Source organism: Arachis hypogaea, chromosome 16 (assembly GCF_003086295.3).
Source record: "Arachis hypogaea cultivar Tifrunner chromosome 16, arahy.Tifrunner.gnm2.J5K5, whole genome shotgun sequence".
Classification (NCBI taxonomy): Eukaryota; Viridiplantae; Streptophyta; class Magnoliopsida; order Fabales; family Fabaceae; genus Arachis; species Arachis hypogaea.
The window spans coordinates 21,673,631-21,699,511 of NC_092051.1; the positions used below are offsets into that span (position 1 = coordinate 21,673,631).

Consider the following 25,881-nt stretch of genomic DNA (forward strand, 5'->3'; position numbering starts at 1 on the left):
TTATAAATTATTAATTTAAATTTTAGTTAAAAAAATTATATAATAAACAATTAATTACAATTTTTTAATTTAAATTAATCAATTTATTTTTAAAATAAAATACGATAACAAATTTAACATTATAACTATATCAATTGATTTTTTAATTAAATCATTTGTATAAAATAAATCAATTTATTTTAAACCAAATAGTAACACGTATCATTCATCCATCTTACTCACTTTAAATTTCAAAATTACAGAATGAGCACATCAAGTAACCTTAAAGAGTTTTGAAGGCACTAAAATAAAAATAAGAAAATATAATAATTTGTAGAACAAAGAGACATGTGTTATAATAAAAAATTAAAATTGAAACGGTTTTTTTCCTAAATGCGGCGAGTCGTATGGTTGTGACTTGTCACTCACCCTGGCCTTGGAATCTACGACTTCTTCGTCTTTTTATATGTTAAAATAAGAAGAATAATAGAAAATAAAAGGAAAATAAACAATTGGAGAAAGAATAAAAAGAATCATAATGAATAAAATCATGGCCATAATTAGTTATTAAGGATTAGCAAATACTAATACAAGTATAAAAGATTAAAATCTCATTGATTTTTTTCCAATGCAAAGATATTTCTCTCTTCTTCTTTCTCCCTCTCACTCTCTGCTCGATGTGCAGAAAAACTGTGATATGCAAAGTTCGCGAACCCGGTGTTGGTGATACTCTCAATGCAGAAACAACACCCAAGGTTGTTCGTGTTTCAGTAATGGATCCGGAGATTACTGATTCTTCGAGTGACGAGGAGGAATATCAACAGTATCAAGGACGAAGCAAAGTGAAACACATTGTAAACGAGATAAGAATTTTGTATCCGCCATCTCACAACACCACCAAGGTGCAAAGATCTAAACAGCAACAACAACAGAACAAGGGTAAAAAGGTGGTTGTGGCTGCCATGAAAGCTGCTTCTTCTTCTCAAGAGGGTAGGAAGCTACGCGGGGTTAGGCAAAGGCCATGGGGGAGATGGGCTGCAGAGATCCGAGACCCTGTGAAGCGTACGAGGTTGTGGTTAGGAACCTACGACACTGCCGAAGAAGCCGCCATGGTTTATGACAGAGAAGCCATTCGCCTTCGAGGTTCTCATGCTCAAACTAATTTTCTCAAGCCTCCTAAGGAGGAAGAATATGAACAAGTTTTTGATACCAACAATATGAAGAACATGCCTTCTCCTACTTCTCCCACTTCTGTTCTTCTATTTCAGTCTGATGGATCTGGAAGTAAGGTTTTAGGAGAGGATCAAAGCGAGTTCAGAGATGAATCTCCTTCTTCTTATTTTCAGGATGCATTGTTTTTAGATTCACCTTCTCTTGATTTTTGTTTATCGGATTTTGAGACTCCTCCCCCAATATTTCTTGATGAAACTTGTCTACCCCATTTTATTTTTAGTGACAGCAATTTCAGTGATGCTACCATTGAGCAGTCTATTGAATTATGTAACTTGGATGTAGATGATTACTTTTGCAGTCACACGCCAAATTAAGATGATCAATAGGAAGCTTTTTATGTTTAGAAACCGGAATATATAGTGGATTAGTGAGGGAGTGGTGTTTTGGACTTTTATTCCTTTTTTTTCTATGTTTTTTTAGGCTAGCTGATGAGTGATGGGACATGTAATTAGAGATGGAGCATGTGTGAATTTATCCTAAGTTTTGATCTTTTTCATATTTGTTTTGTAAGGATGTTATTAATTATTATTAGTATTATTATTATGCTAATTCTAGTGATTTTTTGATGCTATATATGAACTTTAATTTGCAGTTTTTTTGTTGGCTTTCTTCAATCTATTGCTTGATATAAGATGTATTTGATTAGATTTGGAAACTTAATATATATACAATATTATTTTGTTTCTCTGTAACTCATAATGAAGTGTTTGATGGGTTGTTGGGATATTTTTTTTCTCTGGTCATTGACAGAGAGAATGAAAGTGTATGGAATATGCACTACTAAGATTAAAGTTGTGGGTGTTTTACTATTCACGTCTCACTATTCATGTTTCAATGGTTGGCCACATTAGACATCTTACATCCACACATGCAGCATCATCTTAGTTCCCAATCACCATAATTTTGGAGGTAAGACCCTCTTGGTTGTACACCATTTTTTTTTTCTGTTCTATTATGTCTCCAATAGTAAATATATGGCATTTTCAATGACAATTATAAGGTCAAGTGGGTTTATGATTGGGCACTAGGCATAAAGAATATACATGTATAAATAGCACTTTTACATGCACAACATATATATGCTGTGTTTACATGGCCAACAGAGATTGTGTGTACTAAGAATGAATCATTTGGGGGACCCATATGTATTCAGGAATAGACCTAGGAGGCTAGGACTCTACACTCTAGGAGTCGGTTATTGATTATTATAATTCCTTATTAAAAAAAAATAAGCTTTTACTAGTACTTTTAATTTGTACATTTTTAATTGAGGAATATTAAGAAGTCAATAAATTTTATAATTTATAGTCACTAATTAGTTATTATTAATATTTTTAATGATGTAAAATTTTATTCAATAGTATAAAATTATTCATTTTTTTTACTAATTAAATACTGACTAAATTTTAATAAAAATCCTGACTCTTACACTTTCTCTTTTTAATAAATATCCTAAACAAACTTGTTAACAAGATACAAATTTTAAATGCACCATGCAACATAACATACCGACTTATGACTGTAGATTATTAAGTAAATATCTCAATCTGCTTGATTCTGTTCTCTCTCCATCGAGCCTTACAAACCATAAAATTTTTTAATTGAGTATGAAAAATCTATGTTATTTGAGTTATTATTTATTGGCTACTGTAATTAATTATTTAATTAACATAAACAGTAAAAATATATTGTTAACAAATATCTTAAAAACTCTTTAAAAATATAATATATATTCAAATTGATATCTAAGAAATTTTGCGTCAAATATTTTAATCCTCAAACAAATTTTATTACGTTAAGATATATAAGCTCTTTCATCAAATTTTTGATAATCTATTTGTCCAAATAAAAATAACCGCTCTGATTAAAGTAGAGAATTATATATATTATTTTTATAAAATTTAATAATTTTAATATAAAAATTTTTGGAATAAAATTGTCCGACACAAAATTTTTTAAAAACTTATTTAAGTATATGATTTTAAAAATATCATAAACATGAAACTTGAGTAAAATTTATAATTTTTTTTGTAAATTTTCAAAGCATTGATAATGTATTAAAAGAATAAAAGAATTTTATTCAAAAATACTAATCACACACCAAAAATTATTTATTATGTATTTATATATAAATATATATTTATTTAACTTATTTTTAATTATATTTTAACATATATATTTTATAGGTGGGTACTCCCATGAAGATGTTATAATTGTCTTCATGTGATGATTTTTCTTTTTAACCCTTAGATGATAGATTGTAGGGTTAGATTTTGATATGTTATAAAAGTGTTGTTTTTATTTGAAGTGTGGCCAAATCAATAAATCATACTTTTATACAAAACATCTTCATAAAAAGATGTTTTTTGCATCTTCATTTGAGTAGCTCCCTATTTTATATGGTTGTTTCTTATTTAAACTTTTTTAACCAATGTTTATATGAAACTTGTTAGCTAATTGGAATGGGAAAAGTAGGTATGGTATGTTGGTAACTGTAACCGGAGGTTTCTAGAGGGTAGCTACTTTGAATCTTAAAATCAGAAGAGAACAAGTGTAGAAGTGTATTTTTTTTGGTGACTAGTGTAGAAGTGTATTTGAATTAACATGGATGTTATTTATGGTTTTTGTTATATAAAAAATAGATAAAATAGGTTTGTTATATATCTAATTATTTTTTAAAACTAATAAAATAAAAAATAAAAAAGTAGTAAGTTATTCAATTTATATTGTTAGAATATAATTAGGATCAATTAGCATTATTTAACATATTTGAATATTTATTATAGGATATTACGTCTTTATTATTTCGATTCTCTTAATACCTATAAATACCTTTCTATATTGTATTATTACAGACAACTTGAATATACTTAATATTAATATACAAATCCTTTCTTCAGTTTAGTCTCTTGTTTCTAACATGGTATCAGAGTCATAATATCCTCCTTGAAGATGATAGGTTGTTTTCCTTGCGGTAAAATTACGGTAGTTTTTGCACTTTTTTTTCTATGCAATTTTTTCTTACCATTTGTCACTCATTTGATACTTTTTTCACCTCACTGACTAGCCTGTTTTCTCTGTCTTGTATTTTTCCTGAGTCGAATGATCAAATACCATTGTCATCCACTGCTTACCTATTCTCATGAAAAAATCATATAGTTTTCGCTCTCTTTCGACAGTTTCGTCTGCGTTTTCTCGTGGCACTTCCGTCTGCCTTCTTTCGCGACAGTTCCGTCTGCGTTTTGTCTGTGTTTCTTTGAGGCAGTTCCATCTCTGTTTCCTCGTGGCAGTTCCGCGCTTCCTTCAGACAAGCGGTAGTTCCATCTATGCTTCCTTCCGGCAGTTCTATCTGCGCTTCCTTACGGCAGTTCCGTCTACGCTTTTTTCTGACAGTTCCGTCTGCACCCGTTTTATCAGATTATGCAGTTTTTTTCTCTTTATTTCATTGTTTTAAATAAGTTTTTGATGGGATGTTAGAATATAATTAGGATCAATTAGCATTATTTAGTATATTTGAATATTTATTATAGGATATTACGTCTTTATTATTTCGATTCTCTTAACACCTATAAATACCCTTCTATATTGTATTATTATAGACAACTTGAATACACTCAATAATATACAAATTCTTTTTCCAGTTTAGTCTCTTGTTTCTAACGCATATGTTGAGATTTCTTTTACAAAATTTAAATTAATATCTCTATAATATGTCTTAGTTCACAATATTTATATTTTAAATATTTTATATATATACAACATTTATATACTTATATGTATGATAAGGTAGGTTCTATGAAATGATTTTGTTACGACTCCAGAACCTATCTATAAGCCTCATAATTTTCATTAAACTACCCAACATTAAACCAAATAGAAAAAGAAAAGGCCAAATCTTCATGTTCATTATTTGCAAACAAAAAGAAATTTAATCAAATTTCATTATATAAATTAATTGGGAGGGAGAGATATCTAAAGAGTAGCTACTTTTGGATCTCAAAATTAGAAGAGAATGAATGAATGAGTGTTAGCCATTAGAGGGAAATTGAAACCCCAGCACCCATCTATAATATCTAGGGGTGTTCGCAGTGCGGTTTGAATCGATTTTGAGTAAAAAATTTATCCGATCCGAACATTATGTTTATTTGCAGTGCGGTTTGGATTGGATTGGATTTGCGGTTTTGTAAATTAAAAAAATTAAATATATATAACAAATCTCAACATCACATTTCAAATAATCAACAATGACATAGCAAGTCTTACAATATCATAAAAAACCAACGATAACATAACAATAGAAATAAAATGATAGGTTAGTTAAAATAAATAAATAAATCACATTTTGAACATAAAACATCTATTAAATAATAATAATACATGAAAAATATAAAAATGTATAACAAATTGAATATGTTATAAGTATAATTGTAAACATAATAATAAAATAATAATATTATAACACATTGTGCGGTTTGAATTAGATTGGATCAGTTGTGAAAAGTATATCCGAAATCCGATTCGATCAATCGGTTTGCAAAAAATAAGATCCAATCAAATCCGAATTAGTACGGTTTTAATCATTTTTTGGTTTGGATTAGATTGAATGAACGGTTTAATTTAGATCGGTTTAAATTTGAACACCTCTAATAATATCTACCTCTTTTTCCTCCATCCTCTAAGTCTCTAACCATAGAATTATAAATCTTTTAAATTTTCAAAATAATGATAATAAAATTTAATGTGTATATGTTGTTAGTAAAAAAAATTATTTAAACACATAAATTTAATTAAATAATCATATAAAATTTTAAATTTTTTGATAATATATACTAAAATCAATGATCAGAATAGAATGTATATTGAAATATAAAATATATATTTTAAAATACACATAATAACTCATTTTTATGTACAAATAATATTTTTGTATATTTATTTAAAGATGTAAAATATTTTAAACCTTTTTAATCAATGTTCATATAAGATACTCTTTTACTAATTCCCACAATAAAAATAAGTATATATCTTGGGAAAGGGAGATTTTTCTAGTAGCTACTGTAGACTGTAGAGTTTGAATCTTAAAATGAAAAGAGAATGTAGAGTTTGAATCTTAAAATGAAGAGAGAATGAATGAAATTTAAGTAGTTTTTGTAGTGGAATTGAAACACTAGCCTCTTTCTATAATATGATTAATATCTACCTCTCTGGCATCTGTCCTCTGCCCATTGAGATTATTGGTTTATTATTTTTTTGTTTAGTCAACATTTTAGAAGCAAATGGTGGGAAGTGTGAAGATGTTGCAGACTACTTTTTTTTGACATGTCTAATGCATGTGTACATGTGAAGGAATGAGATTCAAAGCAACTTGCATGGTCCTCCTATGCTGATAAGGTGTTTCAAACCAAATTGATATCCATGCTATACTATGCAAATGCAACACTGCCATTGGTCCATTTCTGATCACCTTTTGCTATGGGGTTTTGGAATTTTTGCCCTTACCTTTCACTTTCTATCCTTTTTTTTTTTTTACTTTTTTTTTTTTTTGGAGTAAAGGACTAAAGGTTGAGTCGAGTACTCCTACTGTAAGTTAATTTAAATTTGAGTTTAGAATAATGATGTATTAATAATTAATTTATAGAAAAAAATTAATTTATTTTCCCAAGGAAATGAATCTATGTATATTACAATATTTGTAATTTCAAAGATAAAAGTGAAGAAGTTCAATCTTAACCTCCACATAAAGAAAATCAAAGAGAAGAGGTCACCACATTCCATTTTAGAAAAGCTGCAAAAAATAGCAGAAGAGCTACAATCAGTTGACTTTTGTCGGGCCAACTCCTTTCTGCAATCCATCTGCATTTGGAAACACACCCCAAAGCTATCTACTCACTGCTACTATTACTAATTAACACACAAAAAAAGTTTTTTAATAAAAAAGAAAAAAGTAAAATTTAATATTTATTATTTTTGAATTCTAGTTTAATTTTTATACATATAAGATAATTATTTGTTGTGTTATTATTTTTCTTTAAATTTTTTTAATTATATTACGTATATATTAAAATTAGTTATTAGTCTAAAATATATATTAAAATATAAAATATACATTAAAATTAAATAAATATATAATCATTAATTTTAATATATAAATAATATTTTTTTTAGTGCAACCATTTAAGTTGGCTCTTTATATATATGGTAAATAATTTGATGGTAGAAATTTACAAAAAATAATCTTCTAAAAAGAATTTTCAATTGAGACAATAAAATGAAATTTCTAACCTTTTAATATTTTTTTTCTGATATTTTGGAGTTGTCCAACAAGTATGTATATAGTCTTGATGATGTAAAATTTACATGCATAATTACTTTGTTTGAAAATAATAATAATAAAAATTAAATAGAATAAATAAAATGCACGTCAGAAATAATTAGTTGGTTCCTCTCTGCAGCAATAAGCAAGCATGCTAGGTATCTAATTTTTCATCTGAACCGAAAAAACCTTATTTTAAAATGCAAATGACAACACTTTGATAATCCTAAACCATAACAACTAAAAACAAGAGGGTTTAGAAAGGAAGATACATGTGTAGTTCAACGTTTTATGTGTATATATTTCTTTTTTGCTTGCAGATATTATGAATGGTTCTAATTGAGTTATTAAAATAAAGTATTTATTTAATATATTTAATAAAACTTTAATTATAAAAATAAAAAATTATTTTTTTTAAAAAACTATAATATATATTTTTACTTAAAAAATATATTTTTAACATAATAAATAAATAAATAAATTTTATTAAATATAAAATTATTTTTATTTTTTTAAAACTTTAAAAATGTCACTTGAAAATTTTTTTCATAAAATTTACTCGCAAAATTTTATATTACTCTAAAATTATTTAATATATGTTATGGAATAGATGCTTCAAAACTTGTGTTTGGTGTACAAATATGAAATATGTGAATGAATTTAATAAAAAAAAAATGATGGAAACAAATGGTGATGGATAATGGCAACTAACGGATACATTGGGTGCAAGGAGAAATAAGTCATGATTAGTATATAATCAGTACAAAAACAATATTAAATGACTAATAAATATTTCTTATAAATATTTAATCAATATTAATTTATATTTATATTTATTAAAATTTATATACATAAATTAATATAATTTATATTTATATTTTTTAGAATTTTTATATATAAATTAATAAAATTTATTTATTAAAAATAATTTCATACTTATGATGATCAAATAATAATAAAAAATAATAAAAATTATTAATCTTTGAGAGTTTCTCCAAATATAAATAGTGTGGCAGTCATAGAAGTTGCATGCACAGGGATGGAATGAGATAATCGTGATTTTGGTCTTCATGCTTATTTTATGATGTATTTTTTTTTATTTTTAATCTGCTGTAAAATATTCTTTGATTGATTTATTGTTCTTTTTTATACCAATGCTGAATAAGAATATTTTTGTTTCTCCCTTGTTTGTGAGTTAAGCTGTATTGAACAATCTACAACATGTATACTTAAATAATCACAATAAATTATTTTGAATTCATTAAATAAACTTCAAGGTATGTCATTTTAAGGCTTAAGCCATTATTTATCCAACACTTGTGAACATAAGGAGAGGCTAATAGTATGCCACGAACCCTTTCTACTTTAACCTTCTATATAAAAGAGGGGGCAAACGTTAGGAGGAACTGAAAAATAAAATAAAAAAACTATCCATTTTGACTTTAAAGAATGTATGTTATGAGAAATTTTTTTCGATAAGGAAACTATCTTCTAAATTTTGAAGTATCAGATAGTAACGAAATTAATAAAAAGGGTAAAAGACCATATTAAATCAAATGAAAGAAAAATTTACACGATTTTATCAAAATAAAAAATGTAAGATGAATCATCCAAAAGTATATTTTAATGTAATTCGAATTAAACTAATTTGAACTAACTAAAGTAATAGTAATTTGAATTAATCAAATTCAAATTAATAGAAAAGTTTAATTCGAATTTAATAAATTTGAATTATACATGCATTTGGTCTTAATTTGTTCGAATCAATACTATTTGAATTATGCATGTATTTTATATCAAGGTAGTTTGAATCATATTGATTCGAATTAAGCAAGGAAGCTACACATAACATAAATTTAATCCATACAATTATTTTAATACACCAACAAGCCAATGCTAAATCGAATTCAATTAGTTCGATAATACGAGTCTATGAAAAAAAAATTGTATTTTATAAAGTTTAAAAATTTTTATTATTTGATAGATTAGTAACAACTACATTACAAATTTTTATAGTACTCATCATAACAATGTTTAATTTAATAAGTGTTATTAAAATTTTAGTTGTATTCATTACAAAATAAATAATTACAATATATAAATATAAAATGAATTGACCGATTTAAAAATAGGACAATCTAATAATATTGAAAGCCATCTAATTTAAAAAATAAATCCTTCACATACTTACATAATTGTGAATTTATAATATGATAAATACTTTCCAAAAAGTTATTCTAATACTTAACTTCTAAATATCGAATTATTTATTTAAATAGTTTAATTTTTATCTAATCTAATATAATAAAGTATGCTTAAACCTTATTATTATTATCTATATTCTCTTATTGTAAATAATTTTATAAAATGTGAAAATTTTTTAGAAAATTTTATGAGTACTATAAAAATTAATAAGTCAATTTATGTAAATCGATTCAAGATACTTTTTATAATACTCATGGCATCTTTTAAGGAAGTTTTATAAAAAAAAATTATTGTAATTATTTACTTTGTAACGAGTACAACTAAAATTTTAATAACAATTATTAATTTGTAATGTACTCGTTATTATTACTAACCTATTACATAATAAAAATTTTTAAACTTTATAAAATGTAATTTTTTTATAGACACGTATTATCAAACTAATTGAATTCGATTTAGAATTAGCTCCATATAGATATAATTGTTAGTGTATTAAAATAATTGCATGAATTAGATTTATGTTTTGTGTGGCTTCCTTGCTTAATTCGGTATGATTCAAACTACCTTAATACAAGATGCATGCATAATTTGAACCGTGTTGATTCGAACTACCTAGGACCAAATGCATGCATAAATTCGAATTAAACTTTTCTATTAATTCGAATTATTATTGCTTTAGCTAGTTCAAATGAGTTTAATTTGAATTACATTAAAATATACTTTTGGGTGATCCATGTCACATTTTTTGCTTTGGTAGAATTGTATAAATTCTTCTTCTATTTGATTTAATATGATTTTATACCCTAATAAAAAATACGGGAATCGATTCACAAATAATGAATAATAACAGCCAGAGTAAATTTGAGAAAAGTATACTAATTTATTTATTAAATAAAAACTTTTGATTATTACAACTCACCTAAGTCTATCAATATTCTAGATAGAAGATTATTAATAGGTAGGGTTAAATTGAATTGAGGTCACAAAAAAATTTCGTTTGGACCACTTAGAAACAGACAGCACCGCACGTCTGAACACCACCGTAGCAAAAATTGAGATCTAGTACGTTGTGTCGATCACCTTGAATTATTTACAATTCGATAATGTCTCTGGAGATTGGTGAACCTATATTGTCGAAATTGGTTTCAATTGGGGGATCGTGCCTTAGCCGTGGCTCTAAATTGACGACAAATTTGATGTTGCAATGTTTATAGTGTGTGATGTGAGTGCAAATATACAGAATTTAAATGTTTGATTTTGTTAAGCATGTAACGTTGGTAATTGCTGTTATTAAGTTGTCGAAATTAAAATTAAAATGAAAAAAATTAATTTTACAGAAAATTTCGTCCTATTAATGAAATGTGTTCAACTTTTAAACTTTTATCTGATATGAATAAACTAATGAAATAAGAGAAGAGTATATTTAGACCCATTTCTAATTCTTCTCCACACGGTACGATGTGTGTAGTTTATTTGACTCTGATGACAAGAGTTTGAAGTTTTCCATGTTTGACGTGGCCCTCATGTGTTATACACACGAATTGAAAGTTATTAAAATTTGTATTGAAATTGTTGTGTATTATAATTTATGAAGTGGAGGTAGATCCGACATATGTACGAGATTTTTTCTGAGGTGTGTGATATAACTGTGTGTTGATATTTATGATTGATAATGTCAAGTTTCAGTTAGTGTGATATATGAACTGTGTCAGGCGAATGGGTTTGCAGAACAAAGCTACAAGGTGTCATTTGATTTTCATCGAGTCCATGCGCTACAGGGGTGTGTGTGTGTTTTGCTCATTTGTGAAGTTTATAATATGTTATTGTCCGATTTATGTTGATGTGCCCCGTTGCTTAGTGTAACCCATGGCCTATGTTATGTGTTTTAGGTTGGAAAAGATGGGATGAGTGGCGAAACCATTCCTAAGAAGAAAACAGAAGCGATGGATTTGTTAGAAGGAGATGCAGAGATAGAAGTAGAAGAATCAGTGATGATTGTTGGTGGGATTGGGTCGTTTTGACGCAATTGATTTTTCATCCCTGACAACGAACGACATCCTTATGACGGAGTTCATAAATTTGCAAGCCGCTTATGACTACTACAACGAATACGGTCGCATTAAGGGATTCTCGATGAGGATGTTGAAGGTAGGTCGCAGAACAAAGCAAGGGTCGGAGGTTGAAATCATTTGGCAGATATTCATGTGCTCGAGGGAAGGAGAGCGAGAGGCGAAACACATGCAGCAGGAAGACAGGAAGATGGATCCTCGATCTATCACACGTGCGGGTGTGAAGCTCGGATAAAGTTGCATGTTGATGATACTAGTGGGCGTTGGTATGTTGAACAATTTTGTGATAACCACAATCATGCCATGCTGGATGCGAGGTTTAGGGGTCTGATATGGTCACACAGATTAGTCAAGGAAGGTGATTTGCACCAAATCAATTCAGTGAGGAAAGCTAGCTTACGAGTGCTAACGATATTCTGCACTTTTGCCAATCAGTCAGGGGTTTCGAGATTGTTGGGTTCGAGATAAAAGATATCTATAATGCAATAGAGAAGCAAAGGAGGGTTGACGCGATAGATGTTGAGGCCGCGTTGAAGTTTTTGTCAAGTTTAAGGAGTAATGATTGTGGAATGTTCTGGAAGTACTTGCTGGATGGTGAGAAGAGGCTTCAAAATCTTTTCTAGTGCGATGGTACAAGTCGTTATGACTATAGTGTCTTCGGGGATGTCCTGGGATTTGATGCAGCGTATGGTCGGAACAAATACAAATGTCATTTGGTAATATTCTCAGGGGTGAACCATTATATGAGGATGGTGGTGTTTGGTTGCGCAATTTTGAGCAATGAGAGAGAAGATAGCTGTGTGTGGTTGTTGCAGTCATTTCTTGAGGCAATGAAAGAAAACAGCCGAAGTCCGTCATGACGGACGGAAATCTTGCAATGAAGAGTGTGGTTGGTGCAATTTTTCTTGGTGCACATCATAGGTTGTGCAGCTGGCATTTGTTAAGGAATGCCACTGCTAAGGTTGGACGGCCCGGGTTTCTTTAAAAATTCCGTTTATGCTTAATGGGCGATCTAGAGATTGACGAATTGGAGAGAATACGGACGGATAGCGTGGTAGATTTCGGGTTAGAGCACCATCCGTGGATAGCTGCATGTATGCAAGGAAGCATTCATGGTCTAATGCGCACATCCAGGAAAAATTCTTTGCAGGACTGAAAATAACATCGAGGTGCAAGGCGTTGAATATGCAGATATCTTGCCATCATGATGATCTCTGCCTAGTTGTTCTAGTCCTGCCAACCTACACACAACAAAGATAGTTTAACAGAATTTAATTAATTATGTTCCATAACAAAACACGTGTTCAATGTTGACTACTTGGTAGGTAAAAAATAATTTACAATATGTACGAACTTAGAAGAAGGTGGGAACCTAACGATGTCGTATCCCACCGGACTAAAAGATGGGAACCGATGGTAGATCCACGAGACAAGAAGCGGCATACACCCTGCATTGTCCGTCACATCACGCGATATCGCAGTGCACAATTAGTGGTAGATATGACAGAGTAGTGTAGATCCCATGACAATTGGCTGCAACGATGAAAATCATCCAGCAGTGGCAACCATCTCAAAGGCACAAGTGCAACAGACTTGTCTGTGAACAGAAATCTCCTATCAGCATCATCAAGTAGCATCGGGCATACTGACGGAGTGTATCTGGGACTGTTCCATCGGGAATGTGTGCAACTTGGCCCCTGAGACACATCATTTTCACCCCCAAAAACCTACTTCCCTCCCTCCAGCTGTGGTGGCGGCCTGACGCCCAATAAATCCTCAATCCACTCTCGTCGGGTGTCCATGCCATCACTGTAAGTCTCTGGTACAACTTTCAATGGGCTCTCCAGCAGTGCGCAGACCAATGTGGTAGGCAACATCCTAGATCGTAATGCTGGCCTCTCCCCATGGAAGGTGGAACACGTGGGTCTCAGGCCTCCACCGCTCGACAAATGCAGAGATCAATGAATTGTCAAACATAAAATCCTCAATTCTACTGCATGTCCAAATCCCATCTCCCTTATATAGGGCAACAGGATGGCCGACGGTGAAAGACCCAAGGTCACACATAGTGACAACAGTAACCGTGGTCTCTGCAATTCCCAAAACATTTACTAGCACATATTAATTACATCTAAACCATTAATTGTTACTAAACATTACTAAAACTTATAATTCACCTAAATAAGCATTTATATTAAATATAACATATACCTATTTATTGGACTTACAGGTTAAATGAGAATTACTTATTTTATTTATTTAACTTAACATACAATTAGGTACCTATTTTATTTATTTAACTTAAATAATTACAATCAATTATACAAAATATACAACAATCCTAGTTATACCAAATAAACCAATGTAGATCTTCTAATTTTGTCAACTCAATATACCTACTCCATTAACTAAGTTACTTAAGACTGAATATCTAAACTTATTATTCACTAACAATAATAAAAAAAGATTAAACTACTAATCTCAAAATCTAAAATTTCAGTTATATGTCAAGTAGCATTCAACCTGTTTATGTCTCCTTCGCAGACATATTATCGGGGACTATATTTTCTGAAAGAACTCAGATACACGTGTCTAAAAGGTCACAAAATTTGAAAAAATGGTTATAATTCACGTAATTTCTGGATGATATGGCTTAAATATACATCCGGGCTTATCTCAAATGTCGAGTCTCCATGCACAAAAATTATATTTATCTTAGATGCTGAACCTCCCTCCACAAAACATGCCTATTTCACATGCTCAATATTCGATATCCGCATGTGTATATATTACGAATGCACTCGTAATATGATTTATCGTGACCCTTTTATTACATGAGATGTGTCCCAAAATGTATTTTTATAATTATCTTACGGTTTGTTTGTTTTTGTAAATACTATATTTATTTAATTTAAATAAAAAAAATTCTAAATTTCAAGATGTAGAATATAACAAAGTTTCTCGTATATTCTGAACGTGAGGCAGGAAATGGAATATGTAGGTGCGTGACCAAATGTTAGGACTTAATTAGGCGCCCGCCCTCAATCGAATATCGCGCTTTCGCTAAGAACAATTACAAACCAATGTTGTTGATTTTGAAAGAAACGTTTCACCGATGTCACCCTCGTCATCATCTTCTTCCGATGCGGAATTGAGTATTGGAGAGAGGGCCTTCTCCGCCGCCGGTGCTGCTGTCATCTCCGCCATCATCGTTAATCCCCTCGATGTTGCCAAGACAAGGCTGCAAGCACAGGCTGCCGGGGTTCCCTATCCCTACCACTACATCTGTCTTCAACCAAACGCCGTTTGTCAATCTCTTTCAACCTCTGCTGCCGCGCCGCCGCCATGTCATTCCGGCTGTAACCGCTATAAAGGCACGCTAGATGTCCTTCACAAAGTTGCGCGTCAGGTTAGTTACTACCTCCAATCTTATAATTTCAATTCAATTCAATTAAATTTGCCTTAATTGTTTGATATAACTGATAATATCATCGCCAAAAAAGGTATGATAAAAGCTATGTAGCAAACACTGAAATGGATTCGTTTTTGAATTGAAGTTATTTGTATTTATCTGGTACTTTCCATGAAAATAACTTACTATAAGAGGGTTCACAGGAGTGAATTTATGCAGGAAGGGTTTATAAGATTATGGAGAGGCACAAGTGCAAGTTTAGCATTGGCTGTGCCAACTGTAAGCTCCCTTTCCTTTTGGAAATCCGTTTTCTCCTTCATACTTTGCCTACAATCTGTTTTGTCCAACACATAGTTACATGCTAATGGCCTCATATTTTCCTTGTCCAACAGGTTGGGATTTATATGCCTTGTTATGACATCTTTCGCAACTTCATGGAGGAGTTTACTACTCAGAATGCTCCAAACTTAACACCTTATGTTCCATTAGTTGCCGGATCAGTTGCACGTTCATTGGCTTGTGTTTTGTGTTATCCTGTAGAGCTTGCAAGGACACGCATGCAGGTAGTTGATTTGAAATCCTTAAATGTGGATTCATTGCATGATTTTGCTACAGATTCTTAATAGCTCCTCTAAAGTATTTGAGTTTTTTCTGTCAAGCTGAATTGAATTACTCATCCCCCCCCCCCCCCCCCCCCCCCCGGGCTCTTCTTGCGTGTTATATATCTCTCTGTTTAGGCATTTAAAACAACTGGAAGTGGGAAGCCTCCAGGGGTTTTTAAGACATTGATTGGAGCCATCAACCCAATCAGGGGTACAGAGAGACTTCAAAGTTGTAAGTGTTCTTCTGGCATCTTTCTCTCATTTCATTCTGAGTTAATACATTTTATGGTAGATTTTTCCAACATGTCTTTTACAAAGGAGTTCGTATGCTGTTACTGTTGCACATGATTATATCTGTTATAATTTTTGTTACCTCAATTAATAATTATTGTGGTTTTGATTATGTTTTTCTAACAGTACATAGATACCGTTATTGGTGGACTGGCCTTGGAGCTCAACTTTCTCGCGATGTTCCTTATTCTGGAATTTGCTGGTTAACCCTTGAGCCAGTAGGATTTCTATATTCAATGAATAAAATGTATTGCTTATTTGATTTATTTTATTTTTGACCATACAGCTTCTTTACAGATAAGGAAAAAACTTCTTGGCCTTGTGGGTGATGAAGCAACAGCAGCCGCTATCCTTGGGGCAAATTTTACTGCTGGTTTTGTTGCAGGAACTGTCGCAGCTGCTGCCACATGTCCACTTGATGTGGCAAAAACTCGACGACAAATAGAGGTGGTTTCCTAAAACTAAGCTTTTAGATGATAACTAAGCCAGGACAGGACCCTGCCTGGGTCAGGCGGGGCCGATTGGCCCTAGTGTTTGGCCGGCCAAGGCAGGCTTTTGGCCGAGTAAGGTCAGGCAGACTGTCCCTAGTGTCTGGCCGGCCAGGACACACCCTTGGTCGGGTCTGACCAGGCAGAGTAGCCCTACAGCCTGGGTGGCCAGGACAGGCCTCTAGCAAAGTCAGGCTGGGCAGACTGGCCCTAGTGTCTTGCCAGCCAGGACAGACCTCTAGTCAGGTCTGCCAGGCAGACTGGCACTAGTGTTTGCCTGTTTGACCAGCCAAGACAGGCTCCTGACCGGTGAGGCTGGGTAGATCATCAATAGAAGTAGTTAACTAGCTGAAATTAGATACAGCACAAATTGCTGGCTAAAATCAAACTTGCAGCATCATTATGCTGATTTGGCTCTTAACTCCAATTAGCTAAGCAGTAGACACAATTAGATATGCCATGTATACAAGTAATACAGACTTATTCAATGATTATTTTTGGGTCTGTGGGGACACTTTTCAAATGTCCGCCTTTATATGCTAATATGTTCATTGGATTTAGAAAATGATGAAAATTTGAATGTAAGTGGAATGCAGCTGGAATATTTATGCATTAGTAAGTTGTTGAGGTTTGGTTTGTCTCAGACAAACCTGTATAGTTGCATAATTGACCCTCTTTAATGCATGATGATTAAAAATTATTCTTTGCATTAACTTTTCGTAATGGTTTGCTGTAATTCTTTTTCCCCGTCCTGATTACTAATTTTTATTTTAGAAGGTATGCATTTAATTACTGCACATTAATAATGAACTCATAGTTTGAGCCTTTGAGTATTCCATGTTCTCTAACATGATCCTTTTTGCATTTTCACAGAAGGATCGTGAAAGGGCATTAAAGATGACAACAAGAACAACACTGATAGAGATTTGGAGGTAGGTGCATTTTTATAAGCTGATGACTGGTTCCCCATATCATTACATTTAGCACATAAGCTTTGGACTGACATTGGAACATTTCTTCTTGGGACAGGGATGGAGGATTGAGAGGGCTATTCACAGGTGTTGGTCCCCGTGTAGGCCGTGCCGGTCCATCAGTTGGTATAGTTGTCTCCTTCTATGAAGTTGTCAAGCATGCCTTGCATCGTAGACAGAAGACTTCATCGTAACATATACTTGCATTCATCATTGAGTCTTATTTGCTGGAGTGGTTCAAAACTTCGAATTCTACTTTTTGAAGCTATAGCGTAATAGTGTAGAATACATCAAAGACACCAAACTAGATCCCAGAAGACCAAAGATGTTTCTGACATATCAATAAGTTAGGGTCAACTGGCAAAACAGAACATGCTGCAGTTGGCACCTCCTAATAAGTGATGATGGAATGATCCATTAATTGTCCTCCACATGCATAGGACTTTCTTTTGGATACAGGGTTTTTAACATTTTTAGTTATTGCATTTGCAACGTTTTTTTAAAGGAAAGTCAATAAAGTGCCTATGTACAATTTGAGACCATGAGTCGGCTTCTAACCGGAAAGTGATAAGCTTGCAGTGAAAAATAGGTGGTTCTCTTTTCTTTTTATAGAATAAATACTACGAATTCACAAAATTCTTGTGATAGTACATCTTTGTCACGTTATCATAAATCCAATTCATTTACTGGCCGAAAGTTTAAGATCTGGAAATCTGTTTGTGAATGTTGTAGAAGATACAATTTTTCATAGACTTTGTTCTTTTTTTGTTGGAAATTTTGGTGCAGTGGCCTTCATGTAAAGTTGGTAGTTAAAGATAATTTAGTTGAACATGTTAAATTATCAAACAATTTTTAACTATTAATTTCACATGAAATTAGCTGTATTTGAGTTTCCAACTCGTTTTTCGTCAATGAAAAAGTTTGTTCTAAATGAGACACATATGGACGATTTTGAAGTGGTAGCATGCGTTTGAATTTGGAAGTAGTAACATTTAAAATTTGAAGCTGGTTATTTTCCAATGTGAAATATTTCAAAGAGCAAAAAATGTACGGAAGATCATAACCTTTCAACTATATTATGTTAGATTTTACTCTCTTAGATTATGCTGATGGATTTTTAATTATTTTAATTATAAACATTGAAACGATCTGAACGGTATTAGAAACTAAAAAAGAATAAAATTAGCATCGCATCAAACACATTGATAACAGCCCCTGCATCAACAATTCAGCCTAAGAGCATGGGAAATTAAAAACCATCGATCCCTACTATGTTCACTTTCTATGAGGGTAAAAATACAAGAGTAGGGAAACGGATAATTCACAAATTGTAGAAAGAGGTATTAAGAGGGTGGATGAGGTATGTGAGAACCAATGCCACAAGCATAAGCACGTAGGCAATTCCTTGGTCTATTGAAGTACCTGTTTAATAGCAAACGCATTAATTAATAACAACATTTTTCTAACACGAAATTCCAAATGCAATGCGTTTGAAGGCAACCTTACACTCTATGATATGCCTAAGTTCAGAAATCAAATGAAAAAGGAGATAAGAAAAAGGGATAGTCACCATCTCTGGTGGGAGCAGGTGCAGGTGCAGGAGAAAGGGATTGGGCTTCAATAATAGCTGGTTGAAAGATGGCAAGAAGAGTATATAAGGCCAAAACACCTGACGAAGAAGAAGCAAGAGCTATGAGAAATGTCATTTTCTTTTCTTCTCTTCTTGGGTGCTTTCACAACCAATACTGTCAAGAGAGGCTGAGACAATGTGGAAACTTCAGAACCCCAAAACCAAGTATCAATTTGATACTATGTGATTAGCAATTTAGCATACACTGATATGATATCACATTTATATAGAAACTCAATTGTAGTGAGTGAACTGATTTGGTAAATACTTGAGTGTCTTTCTTCCTTCTAATATGGGGACCACTTACAACTACGGCACGTTCTTTTGAATTGCCGCTAACAAGGGCCATGCGGTAGTTACCTCTTCTGTTTTCCCCATCAGTCAAACTTATATTAGAATATTCACCGAGTTTTCGTTTACTCTTGATTTATATTTCCTAAATTGACTGATTTTGATGTAGTCTTTTATGTGTCTGTTTAAGAAAAAAGTATATAGCCTAAGTTGCTTTGGATTCCCTGTTTCCTCCGCTTTCTAGCGTTTTGGCAGTTTTGACCCATTTTTCTCTTCTCTTAAATTGGTGGTCAACTACTTCGGTTTATTAACCTTAGGATGGATCAGGGTCGGCAATTAATGTTGGACTGAAATTTTTTCCAACCAAAGCTGCAAATGAATAACATTGCAAGTGGTATCCCGAGATATCTCTGTTCTTACGTGTTCTTCACCATGTAAGCAAAAGGAAAGACTCTTTTATATTCTCCAATCTGGTTTATTGCAAAATGTTGTTTGAACGTGAAAATACACCATAACTAATGGCATGTGTAACGGTGAACTGAGCAGTGAACATGCAAGGAGAAACATGCCACGTGCCCATAACTCACGATATGACCTTTCGGGAATGAATCACGCCACCGAATCCAAGTATTCAATATTCTTGCAGAGTTGCAGTACATTTTGGGAACTATATTTTTGTACATATAACGGTTAGGTTTCTAAATAAAAATACACGGGGTATTATTGGTTCACCATAATAGAATGGATTTCTTTTTCCTTTTTCACTTGAAAGTTGGAATTGAAGTCCCTTTCGAAATTTAATTATTTAAGAGACAAACACCACCAATCACGGTGTTCATAATCGAGGAACTCAAGACCAGTTCAAGAGGACCGTATAATATGCAAATCTGAATCACGTAAATCTATGCACCACATCAATTTAAATATTTCAACATTCATTCGAAAGTAGCGATCCAGATAATAAAATGTGATTCCTAATTTCCTAAGCATCAGTGATCAATCAATCATATAATATATTCCTAAAACGAATTAATACAGTGAGAGTCTGTACTAATTCTCGCTTGGTTGGATGTCCAAATGATTATCAACAGACCATACAAACCAAAATTATCACACTGCAAACCATTGAAGCCCCAAAACAGTTGAAAATGCTCATTTGAAACCTCTCCCAGCTTACATAAAGTCTTCAGTTCCCTCCCTTATAGTAGTGCCTGCAATAATTTGGTTCAGGATTGTGAGAAGTATCTTTAGACATTTGTTGGCCTCTTATTTTGCACTACAAGGAAGTGTATGCGCGGGAACGCATGTGTTTATAAATTATCATTGACATTGTATTCTTCTCCCCAAGTGTAAATTGTTGAATGATTTTACAAGAAGTCAAATCCTAAAAAATTAACTGACCTTGGGTTGCGTGGAGTCTTCACACTACTAATATTGGATCTAGGGATCATGTAGCACTGCCTTCTGCTGTTAGCATATTGTTCATGTCCTATATAAGAAAAATAAATAAATAAATAAATAAAACCATTTGCAATATGCTACATGAACTTAAAATTGGAAGTTGGCTAGTAGAGAATCAACCTCAATTCCCCATTTGACATAATCTGGGGACTCACAGGCCTTATATTCATCAACCAAAGCCTCAACTTCATCCCTTGATTCATCAAATTCTGAGAGGTCATTATCCTGTACATTTTTCACTGATATTAGATTTGAATAACAAGAATCTACAAGAAGGTGGTACAAACCAAAAGCATATTTAACAGACGCAGCAGTGTAGTTCAAAAGACTGATCAGATTGTACACATGAAATTGGCACTTACAGCAAACATTGGGAACTTCCGGTAGTTATCTAGAAAGGCTTGTTTCTTTCTCAGCTTCTCGTACTGGCTCAAACACCTACTGAAAAGATGTCGGATGCTAGTATGGTTTGCCAACATAAGACCACTGACCTATAAAATGGATGATATTATGTTATTTCCTAACTGATTTCTTGTTATCTAACTTCAGACTATTAAGCATTTTCAAAAGGTATATTGGTTTTTCTCCAATACAATCACATAAATTGAAAGAAACATCATACACACACATAACAACAACAACAACAACAACAATAACAAGAGAGAGAGAGAGAGAGAGAGAGAGAGAGAGAGAGAGAAGAGAAGGGGGGGGGGGGGTTTGAAAACTTGAAATTAAAGAGGTCATACCCGGTGTGCAGTCTGAATATATGGTGACTTTCTAGATAGAGCAACCTATCAGATGTTCAGGAAACAAGACGAGATCATGTGTGTAATATAAACGAGACAAATTGATGCAGCTGCTAAAAGCCTAAAACTTCAATTTGCACTGCCACAACACAAGAGAGAGAGAGAGAGACCTGAATACTTGCAGGACCCCACTCAATAAAGTTCACTAGCTTTCTTTCACGAATCCTCTGTAAACTTTCATGAACCTAAATCCAGAGAGATAAACTGTTAAAATACTTGTATAGAACCATATTTTTATCTATGAACAAGTCAATCAAAGCAGGCTGCACCTACAAATTTCATTTATCAGGGGGAAAAAATCAGAAAGAAATGTCATTTTAAGTTTCAAATAAGCTCATTTTAAATTCTCAAGGATAAGGATGTTTAGACAAAACTGACTTTCACAAAATCGCTCTCACTACTTTTTTAAGAAAATTTGATCTTGGAAAGCAAAATTTATCACAAGGCCAAACAGCTAGATGACTAGCAATTCTTATTTTTGTTTTTCTATTGTTTTAATAACAATTTCACTTTGCAAACCGACAATATCCAGGAAATGCTATTAATGCTGCTTATCATACCTGAGTTGGGTCAACTTCTCCTTGAATGATATTCAGAATTGATATATATTTTGCTTGGCTGGCATCTTTCGTCCGAGCATATGAAGACACCATAATATTCTTTGCCTGTCAATTGAATTAATGTTTTAGTTGGTAGAACACATAGGAATTTTGTTTGACGCTTTGTTCATGTAGTAATTATACCTGTAAAAGTCTTCTCATAACATCGAGTACAGTGGTTTTACGAATTACATTAGCCTGCAAGTAGATATCATCAAACTTTTAAATGTTTCATTGAAGTGTAATAGGAAATCACAATTAGGCAGCAACTTATCTATATCCTAATTAAATTACAAAAGGAGGGTAAAATGGGAAGAAAGAGGAGAGATAGAGTGTGTAAGATAGTGAGATTAATTCAATGATTCTCTGTAAGATTCTTCAAGTCCAACAAGTTAACAACAGAAAAATTTAGAAGACATTAACTAGACTAATATTTTATTCTTCAAAGATAACTTATATAAGAAAAACAGATACAATGGTCTCACCTGACGCTCCACTGTCAAAGGGGTATATCCAGTCATTAGAAAATGGCATCTTGGCGTGGGAATCAATGAGGCAAGAAGACCAACCAAATCATTATTCATGTATCCCGGATACCGAAGAGTGGTTGTGCTGGCAGACATCACTGTAGAAACTAAGGAATTAGTTTGAGCAAATGTTGGGTTCGACAAATGAAGCCGTTCCACAGCAATCCTATTCAATGCAGTATTGTCAAGAACTACAACACAATCCGCATTAAGCTTTAGTCGCTTGAGTGTTAACAACGAATTGTATGGTTGCACCACCACATCACTTGTCTCCATTTGATTAGGAAACACACTGTATGTCTGAACCAATTTTTTGCTGTAGCGATCATTCAGGGTCTCCAACAAGTATGAGCCCATACCTGCATTCAAGTAAGATAAGCAACTAGTACAAAAGCAAGGATATTTTAAGAAATAATAATAAAAAAAGGTACACCACTGAGAAGTACTTGAAAAATATCCAGTCTTCTCTGCTATGAAGTAAGTTCAAGGATCATCAGGGAACCCAAACATTATGTTGTACAGGCAAGTTTTTCACAATAACCTAAAAGGTGCAGACTTGTTCAATTTCTTTTCTTAAGGGTGAGATTAGTTTAACTTTTGTTTGAATGTAAACTATGCATCAAGGGCAAAATTAAGTCAAACATTTCACAAATCTTTAGCTTTTCAGATGAACCAACTACACAAATGCTCAATAACAAAAAGGAATAAAAGATGGATCCTATGGGATTTTTTAAGATAGAGAAGAGATGGAAAGAAACCTGAGCCTGTTCCTCCAGCAATTGAATGACACAGAACAAAACCCTCGAGACTGTCACTGCCATCTGCTTCTCTGTCAATCATGTCCATTATGTCCTCTTCAACATTCTTTCCCTGATCAAATGCAACAACAACAATAGCTAAGCATTCTTTCACCCCACAAAATTAATACTTGCTATAAACTACTCATAAACAACGAGACGAAAACCAATCGCAGGAAGCAAGAATCCTCAGTTCTAGGATGATATGCATGCAAATCATGATTGTGGGACAATGTTATGACTAGTAGTGGCAAACCTGATGGTATCCACTAGCCCAATTGTTTCCTGCACCGCCTCCGTGGTCTGAGACAAAGATGTTCTCATGGTTGTAGAGATTACGATAATCACTATTTTGAATGCCATTAATAACTCGAGGCTCCAAGTCGATGAGCAGAGCTCGTGGTATGTAATGCTGATCATCAGCCTGATAGAAGAACACATCTTTCCTGTCACCACCCTGCAGCAATTTCACCAAAACAAGTCAACGTAGAACCACACTGCACCAATCACAATCACACACTCCACACTACACAAGTAACATAACCTAACCTAAACTAAGTAACAGTTCAACACATAGAGCAATTATTAGTCACTGAGATGAGATTCCAGTGTGAATTGGAAGTTGTGTGCTATTGATTTGGAAACAAACAACCCGCAGTTCGAATTGGTAAGAAGAAATGATAGCTTGATAGTAAGGTTTTGTAAGAGGGAAGTGAAAAGGGGAATTGGTATGAAGTGAGACCTGAGTGGCGAAGTCTTCGAGGATGCCATCTTTGCTGATGCCATGCTCGAGGCAGAGCTGCTTCCAGAACTCCATGCCAATCTGGTTGCCGCATTGCCCTACCTGAAGCGTTATGATCTCCCGAGGCATTTCTTCCTTTTCTTCCTTTCTTTCTTTCTTTCTCTCCGGAAACGCAACCAACGCTAGGGTTTAGAATTTAGATCGCTCTGGTGGCTTAACGGGGCGGGTGACAGTGACACCCTTTTTCAAAAAAGAATAGGGAGAAGAAGAAAAGGGACAGTAAAATAAGAGTGGCAAAAAAATTAGAAAAAGGAAACAGATAAAGTATTACACAGACATAAGTAAAACCTAAACTACCCGTTTTTTATTTTTGGGTAAAGTATTAATTTGGTCCTCTATCTTTGAGATGAATTCTATTTTAATCCCTAATATTTAAAGTGTTCTATTTACGTCCAAAATAGTTTTGATTTGCATCAATCAAGTCCTGCCGTTAAATGAGAGTAAAATACTTAACGTTGTGTCCGACGTGGCAAATTGGGTATAGTAGCTGCAGTTCACCGTTGAAAGCACAAAAATAAAAAAAGAAAAAGAAAATCCGGTCCAATAAATAAACCCTAATCCCCAAAATTGATGTTCTTTGTCTGCTGAAAATGGCTCCTCAATCTTCTTCCCAAGGTTCGCGTAGCAGCATCAAGAGTCGTGGGAGAAGGAGGACGTGCATTTGTGGAGAGAGACCAGTATTGCAGACATCATCTACAGCAGAGAACCCAGGAAGAAGATTTTGGGGATGCATCAACTATCAGGTGAGTCTCCTCATTTCTGTCTCTTGTTTCAAAATAGCGTTGGGTGTTAGTGTTTGGAGGATCTGAACTGTTTAGTGTCTTCCTTTTGGTTTGGTTGAGAACAGATAGGAGAAGAATGCAATTATTTTGTTTGGGCGGAGCCTGAAGAGCAAGACCCACAAATTCAAAGACTGAAGAATAAAGCAAGTGTGTTGAAACAAGAACTGCAGAAAGGCGAAAAGAAATTTGCATTGGCACTTACTGTTGAAATTTTTGGATGGACAACGGCTGGACTGCTGCTATATGATCGATTTAATTAAGGTTTAGGGAGTTAGCAGTTATCTTTGTTTGCTTTGCTGTTGTTGTCCCTAGTTTGGAGGGAATGTCAAGTGTTTAGGGGATTGAAAAAATTGACATACAGTTAGGGTGATAACAGTGATGTGTTAGTTAAAAGTTTTGAAAGTTGTATGTGTAGACATGTGTTGTAAATATTATCAAGTTTTTGAGTGAAATGAAAAATTATGAGTTCTTATATTTTGACATATATTATTTGGCCCTGTAAAAGTTTAATTCAGTTTGATCTACTAATAAATAGAAGGCTTAAGTTGCCAATTCACATAACTATGCTGCTGAAAATTCATTTAAATCATTAGATAATGGAGAAGTCTTAAAGTAGCTTCTCT

The 25,881-nt window shown here is 33.0% G+C and overlaps 3 protein-coding genes and 1 non-coding gene across 4 annotated transcripts; 2 read left to right on the forward strand and 2 right to left on the reverse strand.

Annotated features, from left to right (window-relative positions):
* Positions 1–474: 474 nt before the first annotated feature.
* LOC112757725 (ethylene-responsive transcription factor CRF4-like) lies at positions 475–1,803 on the forward strand. The gene has a single exon (XM_025806281.2). The coding sequence runs from the start codon at positions 657–659 to the stop codon at positions 1,524–1,526; it is 870 nt and encodes a 289-aa protein (XP_025662066.1). The 5' UTR covers positions 475–656; the 3' UTR covers positions 1,527–1,803.
* A 12,885-nt stretch (positions 1,804–14,688) lies between these two features.
* On the forward strand, positions 14,689–18,105 carry LOC112758408 (mitochondrial carrier protein MTM1). Its single transcript, XM_025807079.3, has 8 exons — positions 14,689–15,208; positions 15,431–15,490; positions 15,604–15,774; positions 15,949–16,045; positions 16,231–16,322; positions 16,402–16,551; positions 17,466–17,524; positions 17,622–18,105. Exons 1-8 carry the CDS (start codon positions 14,915–14,917, stop codon positions 17,755–17,757), a joined length of 1,059 nt encoding a protein of 352 aa, XP_025662864.1. The 5' UTR covers positions 14,689–14,914; the 3' UTR covers positions 17,758–18,105.
* Positions 18,106–18,722: 617 nt separating this feature from the next.
* LOC112758409 (uncharacterized) lies at positions 18,723–19,440 on the reverse strand. Its single transcript, XR_011873519.1, has 2 exons — positions 19,134–19,440; positions 18,723–18,985 (listed from the first exon to the last, which is right to left on the reverse strand). It is a non-coding gene; the product is annotated as an uncharacterized protein (transcript).
* A 924-nt stretch (positions 19,441–20,364) lies between these two features.
* On the reverse strand, positions 20,365–24,771 carry LOC112758410 (tubulin gamma-1 chain). The gene is made up of 12 exons (XM_025807083.2): positions 24,417–24,771; positions 23,931–24,131; positions 23,636–23,747; positions 22,836–23,236; positions 22,495–22,548; positions 22,312–22,416; positions 21,862–21,936; positions 21,692–21,736; positions 21,308–21,436; positions 21,066–21,170; positions 20,886–20,973; positions 20,365–20,695 (listed from the first exon to the last, which is right to left on the reverse strand). Exons 1-11 carry the CDS (start codon positions 24,543–24,545, stop codon positions 20,932–20,934), a joined length of 1,398 nt encoding a protein of 465 aa, XP_025662868.1. The 5' UTR covers positions 24,546–24,771; the 3' UTR covers positions 20,365–20,695; positions 20,886–20,931.
* Positions 24,772–25,881: the final 1,110 nt, after the last annotated feature.

Excerpts from the sequence above, each read along its gene's own strand:
- LOC112758410 (XM_025807083.2), bottom strand. The coding sequence starts at position 24,545 with ATGCCTCGGGAGATCATAACGCTTCAGGTAGGGCAATGCGGCAACCAG. Across the intron at positions 22,417-22,494 it reads TTATGAGAAGACTTTTACAG|GCAAAGAATATTATGGTGTC; the intron begins GTATAATTACTA and ends TTCAATTGACAG. Across the intron at positions 20,974-21,065 it reads ATGTCAAATGGGGAATTGAG|GACATGAACAATATGCTAAC; the intron begins GTTGATTCTCTA and ends TTTCTTATATAG.
- LOC112758408 (XM_025807079.3), top strand. The coding sequence starts at position 14,915 with ATGTCACCCTCGTCATCATCTTCTTCCGATGCGGAATTGAGTATTGGA. Across the intron at positions 16,046-16,230 it reads TACAGAGAGACTTCAAAGTT|TACATAGATACCGTTATTGG; the intron begins GTAAGTGTTCTT and ends TTTTTCTAACAG. Across the intron at positions 17,525-17,621 it reads ACACTGATAGAGATTTGGAG|GGATGGAGGATTGAGAGGGC; the intron begins GTAGGTGCATTT and ends TTCTTGGGACAG.
- LOC112757725 (XM_025806281.2), top strand. The coding sequence starts at position 657 with ATGTGCAGAAAAACTGTGATATGCAAAGTTCGCGAACCCGGTGTTGGT.